Consider the following 15582-nt stretch of genomic DNA (forward strand, 5'->3'; position numbering starts at 1 on the left):
AAATGCAGTACGAAGTACAACTCTTTGCAGCATATGAAGTACAGATATAATATAACTGCAGTTCAGTGATTCGCTAAAATGCATGTGAAAATTTCAGATACAAAGACTTCTAAGTCTGATTAAATTAAATATATTTATTTTTTGAGCATTTTCTTGAATAAAGCTGATCAGGTTCAGTAATTTCACTTCAATCTTTATGTATAGACCTTTATGTATACATTTTTTTAAAATGTAAACGTCCTATAAAACATTCGTGTAAAATATTTTTGTACAAAACAATATCTGCCTATGGAATATTGCACGCGCACAGATTAATATCCCGCGCGTGAGCTCATTCTAGGGTCGTTGTCATGACAACGAGTCTCGCGAGCAGCTGATTCCGTCTCTTCCGTCATGTCTACTGCAGGATATAAAAGAAGAACATAGCCTATCTTATCATTATCATGAGTTTTTATTTAGGCTTAATTTCAATAATTGACATGCTGCAACTTTGTGTGATTTTCAATGAAATATCTGACTAATAAAATCGATTGTTTTTCTACTCTAATCCGCACACATGAAGACTGTTGATGCTTATCAAATAACGTTACAAGTCTATACTTTTAAGACCTTTTTAATTTACTTGTGTATATCGGCTTTAAAATATAAAATAAAAAAACAGTGAACAAAGTAGTTAATATCCTCGTATTATGTCCTTCTCTCTCCAGTCCAGCGGGTGGCGATAAACACTTACATGTGTTTGGCAAACACCATTAAACCTCAGAGGAAGAAGAGTAGTTTCACCGTGCTCTGTTTTGTTTGTCACGCTGTTTCTATACAGTGTGTTTACAAATGCAGTTTTTGAATCAGGTCAGCAGTAAATACCTGTAATATTCTTATCATCACAGTCGTGAATAAGTTTTAAATCAAGCAGTAATATCTGAAGGAGTATATAATCTGAACTGAGATCTGCTGCTGTGAAGATGGAGTTTGTGAAAGAGGAGAGAGAAGAGAACACGAGTGAACCAGAAACCAGAATAAAACAAGAGGAACCAGAAACATGGAAAATGGAACACGAAGAACCAGAAACATGGAAAATAGAACACGAAGAACCAGAAACATGGAAAATAGAACACGAGGAACCAGAAACATGGAAAATAGAACACGAGGAACCAGAAACATGGAAAATAGAACACGAGGAACAAGAAACATGGAAAATAGAACACGAGGAACAAGAAACCCAGAGAATAGCACACGAGGAACAAGAAACCCAGAGAATAGCACACAAGGAATCAGAAACCTGCAGAATAAAACTGGATCAAGGAGGTTAGTGTTTATTCTTCATACATCTTTAATGACTGTTTGCCCATAAGATTAAATGAACAAAGAAAAGCTTAAAAATCAAACTTGTTAACAATGCAGATACATTTTCACAGGCTTATTTTTTCATATCAACCAAGGGTGCCAATAATTGTGATAAATAAAGACTGGAAACACGAGGTTAATCTGAATTTAATCCTGAAGTAATTCTAGTCTTTCTCCAAGGAAATAAGTTTATTAATTTCTAGACTAGACTAAGACCGTTTCTCAAACAGAAGGCTGCATCCTCCGGAGATTGCATTTGCAGACTGCATTCATCATCAAGTCATCATGGTTTATTTCAGTTAACTGAGCATTGCATTCATGAGTCTTAAGCATTACAACAATCAATGCATAACTGAGAATAATGTTCAAATTTATAACTGTTAATATTCTAAAATATGGATGCAGGCTTCCGTTTGAGAAACACCCATCTGAAATAGAGTCTGGGAACATGACGTCAGCAACGCAATGAATTCTGGGACTTTGGGACACGGACGCTGCTGTATGTATTGTATTGGATTGATAATAGACTGCTTTGTTTGCTCTCTACAGCTAAAAAATAAGTTACAATGGTAAAAACTTGTTGTGTAATTAATTGCCATACTCGTACTCATAATTTGAATGGAGTGCGATTTTTCAGCTTTCCCGCTGTAAAACCGCACCTTGATCTCAGGTCTCCGAGTTAACAAAGCGGCGTCACATGGCTTGGTTAGCAGCAGTAAGAAGGAAAAGAAGGATTGTCCCTTTGGTCTGATATATACACACGTATGTATGTGCATTTTTATATATATATATATATATATATATATATATATATATATATATATATATATATATATATATATATATATACACAGAAATGTACGTTATATAAACAACTTTTTTTTGGATGTAATTAATCGATTTGACAGACTTAACGTTAGATTAAATGTTACCTATGCATGAACCACATCTCCTTCATTATCAGTGTTATGCATATTGCATACCACCTGTTACAGTAATAAACGGCAAAATTGATCAATTCTGTATCTCTTTATTTGTGCATCATAACACACTGAGGTTAATTTGTACAGTTTATAATAACGCATATTAAAAAGTAAAGGGGCAGTGTAACACATAAAAGGTAATTAGGTAAACAAGTATCAATACCACAGGTAGAGCAGTGAAAATTGTAAAAAAAGGAAGATTATATAATTTATACGTTAAGTGCACTTCACGAATCCTTGAAGTATAGTACAGTAACCTTCAAGTATCAAGAACATAGATAATGTAATAAAAAAAAGGTACATAGAAAGACAATTGTTAAAATTGAGTAAATCAAGACCTTTGTGCAGACAACAGTTTTCCGCTCGTTGACGTGGAAAATTTGTAGGTTCTGCACCTATCCATTTGTAAATTGCAGGTGAGACTTGAGAGATTTATCATTTTTAAACTGATCAGAGGTATACGCTCTGACACTACAGCTCTTTAAGATCATCCGACCACTCTTTGTGTTTGTGCAGATTGAGTTCGTTGATTGTCTTGATTTTTTTCTAAATACCGCATCTTTGCTTCCTTGTTGAGTTTTTCTTTATATGTAATCTTACACTTGATCTGTATGTCATGTCACTTTCACTTTTACTGATGAGCGTGTACCCAAACATGGCCGTGACTACCCAGAATGCAGTGCGCAGTGACGTAGTTTCCCAAGCTCTATAGGGCTGCACGAAACGCCCAAAATTTACATCACAATATGTGTGTTTATTCGGCCCACACAATATAAACACAAATAAAACAAATCCTCAGAAAAACTTTCAAGAACGCCTCAACAGATCATAATCTTTGCAAATTCTGCCACAAACAACTGAATGGTCAACTTTTATTCGTTTTTGCCCTTCTTACGAAAAAGAGGAAAAAAGGAAAATTGAAATGACTGTCAAATAAACGTAAGACTCTCAGTCTGATCTTATTAATCTGAATATATTTAACTTTAAACTATAATATAGGCTGATTATTTTAATAGATTGATTTGAGCCAGGATAAAGAATATGAAAAGTGTTTAGAGATGTGGCAGAAAACCGTGAGGAACAAAAGCATGTTGCTGTAGACAGGGCTGTCACTGGTGGGGGGAAAGGTGGTGATGATTAAAGGGGGGCTGAGGCCAGCCTAAAAAGATGCTCAGGGCAGTTGTTGTGCTGCACATTTTCATGAAAACGTATTATTTGCAGATGTTTTTAAGCCTTACCAACTTAAACATTCAAAATAATTTAAAGCACTCAAACACAAGATGTGGAAAGACTCAATTGAGTACTTGTGTAAGGTCCAGACACTCGGCCCAATGAAGGTATCCAGTGCTGGATGAAGGTTTCCTGCATGTTCGAGTTATTCAGTTTAGGTTAAACTCAAATCTGACTCCATTTTAGTGTGACACACCACACTACGGGTTTTCTGGCTACAGAAATCGCCCTGATCCTTTTGCTGCAATCCTCTAAATACCTCAGACCAAGACAAACATCCCCCGAGATGAAGACAGGAACTGACCATTGGAATTTGATTAGGTCAGGTCCCAGACCAGGGTAGTTTACACCTCAATGGGTACAGAAGGTCATTTACATGGAAGACTCTGGAACAGGACACTTCCATTACAGTAAACTATTGGCAATTCTGTAGTAGTGGAGGGAGTGTGATTGTGAGGTGTGAACTGCTAGGTGTGGTGCGTCTCCGATGGCACTGTTACTTATGATGGAGGGTATTCAAGAGAGTGCTAAAATGTTAATTATCAGGAAAGTCCTTTGTTTTCTTAGGAAGTCGTCCCTCAGTCCAGACGGTCCCGCTCCAGTCTTACACTTGTGCACCACGTCTCACGGACATCAACACAAGTTTTCCTAAAGTGTTTGGTTTGATTAGTTCCCATGTGTGTCTAGTTTTCCCTCCACATGTGTTGCATGTCCCTGTTAATTTAGTTATTCCATGCACCTGTGTTTCTCCAATTATCCTGTGTTTAAAAGCCTTGTCATTTTAGTTCAGTTCATATGTGTGTCTTCCTCAGTGTTCAACGTTGGAAATACCCTGTGTTGGATTGATAAAGTCTTATTTTGCTTATCCTCGCTCCTTGTTCCTTCCGGGTAGCGTAACGTAACAGTAATAGATAATTTTCATCATTGTTAGAATAAACAACAAAAAATGGTTTTTGCTACTTTTCAAATTTAGTAGGACAATCATAAACAGTGTATATAAATTCAATGGAGAATATATATATATATATATATATATACAGCCAAGTATGGTGACCCATACACAAACCCGGAGCAGACACACAGCCATGAACACACACACAAACCGTGAACACACATCCGGAGCAGTGGGCAGCCATTTATGCTGCGGCGCCCGGGGAGCAGTTGGGGGTTCAGTTCCTCGCTCAAAGTTGTGGTATTGATGGCCCAAGACTTGAACTCACAACCTTAGGGTTAGGAGTCAAACTATCTAACCATTAGTCCACGACTTTTCCACCATAGTAAATTGTGTTTTTGTTTCTCTGATTCCTACATAACAGGTGCAAAGCCAGGAACAGAACAAACAAACAAGGCTAGAGGACCGAAAACAAAGGTGATTACTAACCAAAGTAATCTGATGTTGAATTGTATCCACTTAAACATAATCATACATCATATCATATTTACCAAACACAGCGCATTAATGTTTTTTTTTGTAAGGTCACATGGATCCATAGGGATCTGACTGTGTTTCTGCAACTCTACTTTTATGCATTTAAGGATATCTAAATCTGCAGTGGACTTCCGTTGGTCATTTATTATTAAAGGGATAGTTTGAGATAAGATCTCAAATGAAGATATTTTAGATTAAATCCAATAGTATCTGATCCTCACATAAAAAGGAAAGTCATTGCACCTTTTGACATTGAGAAAGGTGGTTAAAACTAGGGATGCACCGAATCCAGGATTTTTTTTTCACCGAACCGAACCCTAGGCTTGCTCTACGCTGGTCGACGTCACGCGGCCGTTGATTGCATGAAGGTGTTTATATGAGGAGGAACACAGCCCGACAGTTCGCTCTAAACTAAACTGTTCAGGAAACTTGAGCGGCTGGGACGATTTATACCGATCCTCTTCAGTGGTGGAAGACAAACCAGCAGCGATTTCCACTGCTGGCAAAAATGGCAAAAATCTACCTTTGTGCCCAGTGAAAGACTTTTCAGTACTGCTGGGGACATTTGTTCCCACACTCGCAACCGGCTGTCACCTGTTAATGCAGAGCATCTTTTTTTTTTTTTTTTTTATTCTTAATTTTAATTTTTTAATTCTTTTTTTAAATAACTCATTTCATGTGAAAGATTAGAGGTTTTACGTTAATGTAATTATGATGCAGGAGATGTATGTAATCTTCCGTAATATTTTTCGTAATATTTGGCTACTGTTCTAATCGTAGCCTATCCTACTGTTACTAAAAGTAAATAGCCTACTATGCATGTTTATTAAGTTAATGTTCAATTACATTAATTTCAGTTAAGTCACCAAACATATTCTGATTTTTTAAAAGAAAATAAAAACAATTTTCTTTGCATTGCTGCAGTTTTGTTGAAAGGTTTTCGTTGTTTACTTGGGTAAGCATAAGCTTGGTAATTGTCAAAAAAGTTTTTCTCACTTGTCATCCTGGCATAATGTTGCCTATTCTTTTTTTTTTTTACAGTTAAAATAAAATAAAATGAAAAATACATTGCTGTGGACGTTGTTTACTTCATTAGTGTGTTTTACTGTGTTAATGGAATAAGGATGCGAGTAGGATTTGGTTTCGGACTCGGCCGAATCTTAAACAGTGGATTCGGTATTCGGCCGAACCCCAAAAATCTGGATTCGGTGCATCCCTAGTTAAAACATGGTTAAAACAGTCAAAGTGGACATCAAAAGGTGCAATGACGTTGCTACCCTCGGACCTCATCCAAAATATCTCAATTTGTTTTCTGAAGATGAATTAAGGTCTTATGGGTTTGGAACGACATGAGGGAGAGTAATTAATGACAGAAGTTTTGAAAGTTAGTAAGTTACTGTGGTGACAGTGTTTTTGAAGACAACATGGTGAGAGTGAAAAAATATTTCTTATCCCCTCATAACATAGCATGCAGTGCTCTAATTATCATTTAATGTTTTTTGTTGTTTTTGTTTTCTTTACAGATGCCTACTCTAAAGGATTGCTACTCATGCAGGAGAAAAATCGGAGTAGCCAGCAAAACATGTTCACACTGTAGGGCCAAACAACCATATAAGCAAATGCTTGAGAAAAGAAAGAAACAGCTTACCCAGGAATGGAAAGACAGACAAAAAAAAAACAGCAGTGTGAACAAAGTTTACGATGCAACAAATCTATTAGTAGGTGTATCTTTCAAATGTTATTCATAAAATAGTAGGTAAATAATCCCTGGTCTTTAATGTTTTACACGTCCATTTCTAGATTTACACACAGACGTTTCAGCAATTATTTTTCTGTGTGCACCCAGATTAAAATGTAACACTGTGTCTACACCAGACGCAACTTGTATTGTGTCGCATCGTGCCACCCTGCAACAGCTAGAAGTTGTCTACACTGAACGTTACAATCTGATCGCTGAAAAACACTTGGACTACGTCAGAAATAAGGAGTGGTCACACTAGACGTTGAACGTGCACATTTTTTGGGGATGCCTCTGCCAATATGAGCAGGAGCAGGATACAACATCGGGCACCAAGGTTTCCCCTCAGTTACCACAACATGGATTCTGATGTCCTTGTACTGTGTCTTTTGTGACAGAGAGAGAGAGAACAGTAGAAGACGCTTTCAACGCCATCACAAAATACACCGTACAAGCACTTCGCAAAAAAACTAAATATGTCCACATCCAAATATACAATCTGCTCCTGTTTTCCTATGACACCGCAAACCATGCAGATATTTTTATAATCTTTTAAAGATGATAATCTGTGCTACGGTTAAAATTAAAGCTTCCTCCACTTTTTTATTTCTGTACAGAGAGGTCACGTATAGGGATCATGATTTTTAATGGGCGATTCCGATACTGATGTTTTTTCTTTTTTTTTCATTAAGCAACAAACAAGAAAGAAACAAATTATACATAAACAAGATGTCTATTTGGTATTTAATAGGGTAAACTAGCTTTTGGCTGTTGAAATCAATAACCGTAACCATCTAAAATTAACGACAGTAACTGCACAGGTAGCTTTTGTTTTTGATTTGGGTTGAAACTACATAGAAATGGCCTTAAATGAAAAGATTAACTATAACCATGTGAAATTAAAGGCAATAACTGCATAGTTCTACAATCCAAAAAACACAATAAACACACATTCAATAAGATGTTTCTTAATCAACATTCAGTATTTGTTTTAGTTTTTAAATTTGGTAAAAAAAAAAAAAAAAGGTATTTACCATTGAGACTAAATAAAAGTATGCTATATAAATACATTATTCCAAAATGTTAAAATCCAATAATGTAAAAAAAAAGAAAAAAAAAAAAGATGCAAAGTGTTTAATTCATCCAATTAAAAAAATAGGGTAATGATTCACATCTATATCTTTTTACTTGAGCCAATTTAATAACTATTGGCTCAAGTAAAAAAAAAAAAAATTCCTGACTATAAGTCGCACTTTTTTTCATAGTTTGGCTGGTCCTGCGACTTCTAGTCAGGTGCGACTTATCAAAATTAATTTGACATGAACCAAGAAAAAACATTACTGTCTACAGCCGCGAGAGGGTGCTCTATGCTGCTCAATTTTCCTGTAGCCTACACTGAAGACATTTATTCTTGGTTTTTTGGTTCTAAATAAATGCGACTTATAGTCCAGTGTGACTTACATAAGCTTTTTTCCTTGTCATGACGTAGTTTTGGACTGATGCGACCTATACTTAGGTGCGACTTATAATCCGAAAAAAATACGGTGTATAGATGTGAATCATTACCCTAAATATATTTCATTGTTTGAATTAAGCACTTTTTTTTCAGTGTGCTACAGCAGGTGATTTTTTAAATCAAATTAAGTCTATGTAATTTTAAGGTAAAATAAAAATAATCATCCTAATGCAAAACTGACATTTACTTCTGGCTTCTCAAACGTGCGAGACAGGTACAGTACACGCTCGCGCAGCTTTAGTGAGCAGGAAAGGGGCTCTTATTTCTGACCCAGTACACAAACGGCTGATCGCTTCCTGCTATCTGTGCCTCAGACGTGTAGCCAGAGACAACTGTCCTGCGCACATTTTGGAATACTTCCACACAAATGACATGATAGTGAATGATTACAATGTAGTCTGTGCACGCGGGCGCACTTCCGGAAAAATCGCCCGAGAAAAGACCAAAAACCGGCCCATTGCCGATCGCGTATTCGAAGCAAAAACCGTCTGGTTCTGATCTATGGCCGGTCAACCAGTGCATCCCTAGTCACGTCGTGACGTATTGATCTTCTACTGGTCTCAGGTCTTCACGTGATGCGATTCTGCAGGTCAGAGTTCAACAAACTTGAACTTTGGTGCACAGCCTATAGAACGGGGAATTGTTTACTGCCAAGCCGCATCCATTGTAGACAGTATAACTGATTATAATGGGTTCTGGGGATCTTTTGACATGTCGCCTGGCGCCGCTCGCGTCCGGTGTAGACACAGTATAACATCTGAAAGTGTAATAAAAAATAATTTGGATAGACCAGGGGTGTCTGTGTACTGTGTTTATGTACAAACTTGTAGTTAATTATCCGGTTTCAGTCTTATGATTTTGTCTCAATTTCATTCCAGCTCCACAAGTGGGAACTTTTAGAGAGGTTCCCAGTCCTCCTCCTTGCCAGGAGAACCTCAAATGGTTTTTCTGCTGAATGCTTCTGTCCATGGAAGACGGAGACAGAAGATACTCAGGACACTTTTCTTACAATAAAGCGATCGTATGAAAGTCTTCTCAATGGTAATAAACACGTGCAATGCATGCTACATTTTCACATATTGCATACAATGCATAACAAACCATAGGTGAACTTAAAAATAAATCATAATAAAACTTTATTTTATTAATTAAACACAATTATATTTTTATATTCTTGTTAAATTGAGTTTTTCCCCAAAAGAGTCTAACACAGATAAAGACGTGAGGATGGAAGAGAGTTCAGACTCACACAGCACAGAGACACAGACTCCACCAGCAGACTCCACACATCAGCTCACCTGTAATGGTACAATCTCTTATTCAGAAGTACAAAATACGCAGAGCAGGTGGTGCGAGAACCACTGCTGTACATGATGGTGTATAGTTGGTCACTCAATTTCACATCGTGTGTGTCTTTGTGCAGCTTAAGGCTGGAACACACTACGTGACGATTCAGAAGTTGATGCTAGTTGTCAAAACTCAGAGCTAGCTTACACAATCTGTGCAGTAGCATTTCGCAGTAAATCATGTAGAGTATGATGGGAACAGACTCATAGCTTCAGGCTATGATTCCATCCAAATAGAGGATATGAAACATGTTTATTAGGTCTTATGTTTTAAGACCATTTTTATAACACTTTCCTCCGGTTTCACAGCCAAGGCTTGTCCCAGACTAAAATGCACGTTTCTCAACTGAAATAAACTAATTACAGGATGTCAGTGGTTTCTAAGACATTGAACTAAAGCCTAATCCAGTCTTAGTTTAAGCCCTGTCTGTGGAACTGGGCCGTATTGTTTTCATTGATCATGTGTCTTGTACAATATCTGGCTAATGATATAGATATGCAATTTTCTGATCAATTCCACACTGGACCAATTTCTATAGGGAACAGAGATTGTGAAGCAAATAAAATAAGTATTGATTTTGGTGATCTCTTCATTAAAGGACTGCAAGTGGAAGAAAACCGCAAAGTCAAAAAACAAGCAAAAGTGGAGAAGCGTCGCCGAACAAAAGAAGTGTTTTGGCAAAATTAAACCAACTCTCATCAGCATAAGAGACAGACTCACTCTCAGGTAATAATTAAAAGGAAAGCTTTTATTCTTTACAAAGAAGGTCAGACAGTCATACAGCAACACCGAGTGAAACCGACCCAGGAAGAGGGCAATTTTTCCACCACAGAAGAAACCTGGAGTACGAGCTGAATATGAGTTTCACATTGAGAACTGTAATAAAGCTGATGCGAAAACTGGAAACTTTGAATAAGAGAATAATGAGATGGCTGAATATAATAGGATTAATCTTGAGCTGCAGACATTGACAGATTACTTCACTAAAGCTCCAGCTCTAAAATGATAGGAGTTTCAGATGTATGTTTTCCTCATGTCTGTAAGTGTTCGTTCATCTTTGAGGTTTAAGTTGCTATGTGCTTTATTTAGATGGTGGAGAGGCATCTTCCAATAAACTAGTGAGATGGATCCTCTACCTAGCTGTGCTAATTTGACTGTATCTGCATACAAGTGTGACATCTGTGGACTGTGGTTTAGTTGTTGCCTTTAATTTCAAATGGTTACACTTTATCTTTTCATTTAAGGCCAGTTCCATGTAGTTTCAACCCAATTAAAAAACAAAAGCTAAAGGCTGATATCTGTACCATCTGTGTTTGTACTGAATGTTGGCTTCTTACTGTGCAGTTACTGCTGTTAATTTCAGATGGTTATGGTTATTGTTTGCAACAGCCAAAAGCCAGTTTGGCCTATTAAATACCAAATAAATATCTTGTTTATGCACACTTTCATTCTTTCTTGTTTGTTGCTTAAAAAAAAATACTCAAGACACCTGTACAACTTCAGACTTAAATGTAACTGGAATTTCATTTGAAATCTCGCTTTTTATTTTTATCTTTTTTCAACCACTGTTAGTTTCAAGTATTTACTTTTTTTTAAAGCATTTTTTGAGCATTATATTTGTGTTGTTTTGAACAATGAAAAATAAAATTAAATAAAAAAATTAAATTGATTCTGAAAAACTAAAAATCACTGAAAAATGTTGTTCTGATTGTAATGTGAATAATTAAATGCTCTGCTGAATGCATATTTTCAAACAATTAAATTATATAATGTACAAAATATATGGATTATGTTTTGAAACCGATATCATAATCCCATGGTATAATAAAAAAATGCACACATAGCTGAAACCTTGCATCTTCCTGCACAGTATCAAGATAGTATTGATATCCCAGAAATGAACAATGTGACTAACTCTTTCTGCAATATCTGAAATCTACACCAAAACAATCTGCGTCTCTCTTTCCTCTCTGAATGAGTTTGACAATCATCCGTCTCCTGTCAATTACAGTCTGAATGTCTGCTCGGGATTGCAGGTATTCTGCATTATTATTTATGCTAGAAATGTTTTGGAATGGGATATGATTTGTACATATAAATATCCTGTCTACATGTCTATATAATACAGTATGTTAGGCCATATTTTGAATACCTCAAACTTAATTGAGGTAATTTGTTGTGTAATTTACTGACTGTGTACTTGTCTTTTATTTTTTTTTATTTTTTTGTATATTCAGTTCAGTTTGAAATCAAGCTTCCTTGTGCTGTAAGTTACCCTGTTTTATCAACACAAATACACAGAATGAGCAAACATTTAAGATTGAGATTTTTGTAATGGTAATTGGGGGCATAGTGTTTATATATTGTGGCGAGTGGGGCGGGGCCGAGAGGCGTGGGAACGAGGAGTGAGGCCAGGTGTAGTGATTGGAGATGAGCTACACCTGAGCCCCACCGCTAGTATCGAGTCCCACGTAGGAGATGGAAGGATATAAAACTGGAGCGACGACCGTGAAGGACGAGAGAGGACCAGGCCTGGGACATTACTTTATGTTTTGGTTTTTATTTAGGCGCACCAGTCGTCCGTGAGGGGCTGGTGCGCCGTTTTGTATTTACTTTTGAATATTAAAATGAGTTTTGATTGTGCGCCGGTTCCCGCCTCCTTCTTCCCGATGAATATGGAGATTTGTTTGTTACATATATATATGTAAATAAAAGCCTATGTAAAATCTATTCATCATATAAAGTGAATGTGTCTTTTTAGAAGAAACCAGTTTTAAAGTTTGAAATAATGAGTGCCTTGAAAAAATGGATGGACAAAAACAATATCCACAGGTATATGGCAGTATTATGTGGTAGTTTGGCCAATGGTATTGAAAATGATTGTACATCATGAAATCAAAAACAACCGTACTTGATTTTTAGTGCACAGAAAACGTACTGTTATTTAATCTCAAACTAAATTTGCACCGCTAAAAGCAGAAATCACACATTTTAATGCTGACAGCCAAGTTACTGGCTTGTCATGTGATAGGAAAAAGTTTGCAAACTAGTTTTCCAATAAACCACTTAGAAACTCTCCTCTTATTTTATTTTTTTATATACGTTATGAACAGAACTGTGCTATTTCAAACATACTGAAATACTTCGGACATGGAGCGAAGACGTTTCTGATATTAGTGAGCGAGGAGTGGAGCAGGGATGGGAATTGGTCAACCCAGAGCGGAGTGATTATTAAATGCTCAGAGTGTAAACTGTTGATGCTCCACTCCCCTCACATACTCTGCCGGACACATTTTTATAATGACTGTCCTCCTACAGGATTTAACACAGAGTAACGGCTCACTACCAGTTACAAAGATGCTGTAGCTGCAGAGAAAAATCACTTTTGTTGCTTTGACAGATTTAGATTTTATTTATACAGTAAAGACTATGCAGTGTTATTTTACAATTGATTATTCAATTCCTGTACCTTAATACAGTTAGACTTACCTGAATAATATAAAGCATGGTTTATTTGTATAATTTTTCTATTATATTAATCTCTATTTGTAATTTGCTTTTTTTTAAATAGAGTTGTTCAAGTCATCTGGTGATTTTATTTTCCATATAAATATAATCTAAATTATATAATGTAAATATAATTAATGCAAAACTGTCAATCACCTACTATCAATCTCACACTCTTTTGTTAATATGGGGTGTGTTTTTCATTCAACTACGTAACTTGCTGCTTCACCACCATAGTACGATGCACTGTTGAACAAATCAAATAGTTCGTCATGACTGTTTCCCAAAACCATATTGCTGCAAACCTGTTGTTCAACCACGTTGGTGAATGATGTCATGCAAGTGGTGAAGTGATAATTTCTTTAATACGTTTGAGATCTAATTAATTCTAGATTTTTTACTATAAATTACGGATATGGCATCTGGGGACTAATTTTGTTTTTTTGTAGTCTTTTTCCAGATTCAATCTCTTTCTTGCGTACAAGAGCATGTATGCACACGTGCACACTCTTTAAAATCCATGCCTAAAATCTCCACAAACTAAAATGTGTAAATTACATTTGTATATATTTGAAATAAAAGATATACATTGTACTTAATCTTAGGTTGCTAAAGATAATAATTTATGAAATCCACATGTTATAATAACAAGAAACTATGTGTCCAACCATAGCTGGAGATCTGTCGTTTCAACCACACGAGTCTGCAATGTAGTTTTCTGAATGTTTGTTTGAACGATGGTTTCGGGAAAACACCAACGGAACTTGTGATGTTAGATAGCTAATGATGTCATTGGGAAACGCACATCAGACTGGTCTCGCTTCAGCCATTTGCCTATTTGAACTTTTCCAGAGATGTGCTGAACAATAACCTGCTCTATCAGACATGGCCATACAAACATTAATTGATTTGGACAGCACCATTAACTTCTCATATAAATGTTAACATTACAGCTTTTGCAGTCATTAGCCTCTTTCACACAGTAATACCAGTAAATTGCTGTAAAATTACTGTAACGACTTTACCGGTAAATTCAAAAATGCGCTGTTCACACATTCAACTACATTTCGTCTTTTTTCCGGAAAAGCACCATTCACACATCCATTCAAAAATACAGGTAAATTCTGTGACGTCATTAACCTCTAAACAGCTGCGCTTGTAAGGTTATTTGTAAACATGGAGGGTAATACGCAGTCAATATTTCTGTTGATGGTTTCATTTTTGTTACAAACTTTCACATTTACGCAGCTGCTTTTGTCACAGAGACAACGTGATAGACGACTAAAAACAAAAATACTTAATAATAGGAGAAAAAATGTGTTACGTCCGGGAACCCAGGGAAACACAGGAGACAAGAGATCCAAACGCAGGGTGAGTTTAATGGGTAATCCAAATACAGAATCCAACAAGCCCATCCATCCAAAATCCATCCAAACAAACAAACGGGAACAGGAACAGGAATAGAACTTGAAATTCGAAAGGCGAGGAAACTGGGTGACGGAAAGAAAGGACTCCATGAAAACAAACAGAAACAGACCGGTTAATATAGGCAGGGTAATGACTATCAAGTGAAGATACGTGAGTGCAATTAACAGGAGTGTAATTACTGTGATGAAGGGACAAGGCTTTGTGGGAATTGTAGTGCCTGCGGTGAGGTGCCTATGGGGAAGTGAGACCACTAGTGGAGACTCAGGGAAACGGAGACCAGACAGCGTGACAAAGTGTTGTCGCTAGCATCCGAAGGCAGAGGTGATACCTGCAGCAAAAAAAAAAAGTTATGTTTAAACATATGGCTACACAGAGGTCTGTGCGACAGACATGGGCAATTCCGCATATACATGGGAAAGTGTTTTGGGAAAGTGTTTTGAACAACTTTGATGAAGTTGATGGACGGAACACTTTCACATGTCCATAGATACGTTTGAGTATGTGCTGCAGTGAGAGACCCTCTTTGGTACGAAAAACTACCGGCTGGCGAAAACCGCTGGAACCCTGACTGAGACTCGCTTGTGTTGTGGTGGTACGCTACCCCAAAGTGAATACAGGACCATATTTTGGTTATGTGGCCTTGGAATATCAACAGTCTGCATGCTTGTTCATCAGGTAACATACGGCAGTGAAGTTACCCTTACGAATTAATAATAATAACAACAACAATTATTATTATTTCTAATAACATTTAATTACATTATTTGTTGTTGTTGTTAAACCATGTGACCCCAAAATAAAAACAAAAAAAGTTTAATTTGTGGTAGAACTATACAAATGTAATTAATACACACACACACCCAAAAGATAACAAAACCATGGTTAATTTCCGTAAGGGTAGTTGAAAGGAGTAGTTAACCCAAACATAATTTATTTAAATTATAATTTAATTTTATTATGAAACTGAATGACTAAAGTTAAACTAACTTCACCAGCGTAGGAAACATATGCTCTGAAGACGACCCTTTGCAAGCGCTTTATATGCATGCCTCAAGGCCAG

General features: G+C 36.6%; 1 protein-coding gene across 4 annotated transcripts; it reads left to right on the forward strand.

Moving 5' to 3' along the window:
- The first annotated feature begins 744 nt into the window (after window positions 1–744).
- On the forward strand, window positions 745–11029 carry LOC127951916 (histone H3.v1). Of its 4 annotated transcripts, XM_052550060.1 has the most exons (7): window positions 745–1236; window positions 1267–1305; window positions 4874–4926; window positions 6510–6704; window positions 9119–9281; window positions 9442–9546; window positions 10186–11029. In XM_052550060.1, the coding sequence occupies exons 1-7, from the start codon at window positions 963–965 to the stop codon at window positions 10272–10274; spliced, it is 918 nt and encodes a 305-aa protein (XP_052406020.1). In that variant the 5' UTR covers window positions 745–962; the 3' UTR covers window positions 10275–11029. The 4 variants fall into 4 exon arrangements, with proteins under 4 accessions (XP_052406020.1, XP_052406022.1, XP_052406019.1 ...); XM_052550062.1 differs by having other exon boundaries at window positions 747–1305; window positions 9442–9540; XM_052550059.1 differs by having other exon boundaries at window positions 748–1305.
- The last annotated feature ends 4553 nt before the right edge of the window (window positions 11030–15582 follow it).

The sequence above is a fragment of the Carassius gibelio genome, chromosome B3 (assembly GCF_023724105.1).
Source record: "Carassius gibelio isolate Cgi1373 ecotype wild population from Czech Republic chromosome B3, carGib1.2-hapl.c, whole genome shotgun sequence".
NCBI lineage: Eukaryota > Metazoa > Chordata > Actinopteri > Cypriniformes > Cyprinidae > Carassius > Carassius gibelio.

Excerpts from the sequence above, each read along its gene's own strand:
- LOC127951916 (XM_052550059.1), top strand. The coding sequence starts at position 963 with ATGGAGTTTGTGAAAGAGGAGAGAGAAGAGAACACGAGTGAACCAGAA. Across the intron at positions 6,705-9,118 it reads ACGATGCAACAAATCTATTA|CTCCACAAGTGGGAACTTTT; the intron begins GTAGGTGTATCT and ends ATTTCATTCCAG. Across the intron at positions 9,547-10,185 it reads ACATCAGCTCACCTGTAATG|GACTGCAAGTGGAAGAAAAC; the intron begins GTACAATCTCTT and ends TCTTCATTAAAG.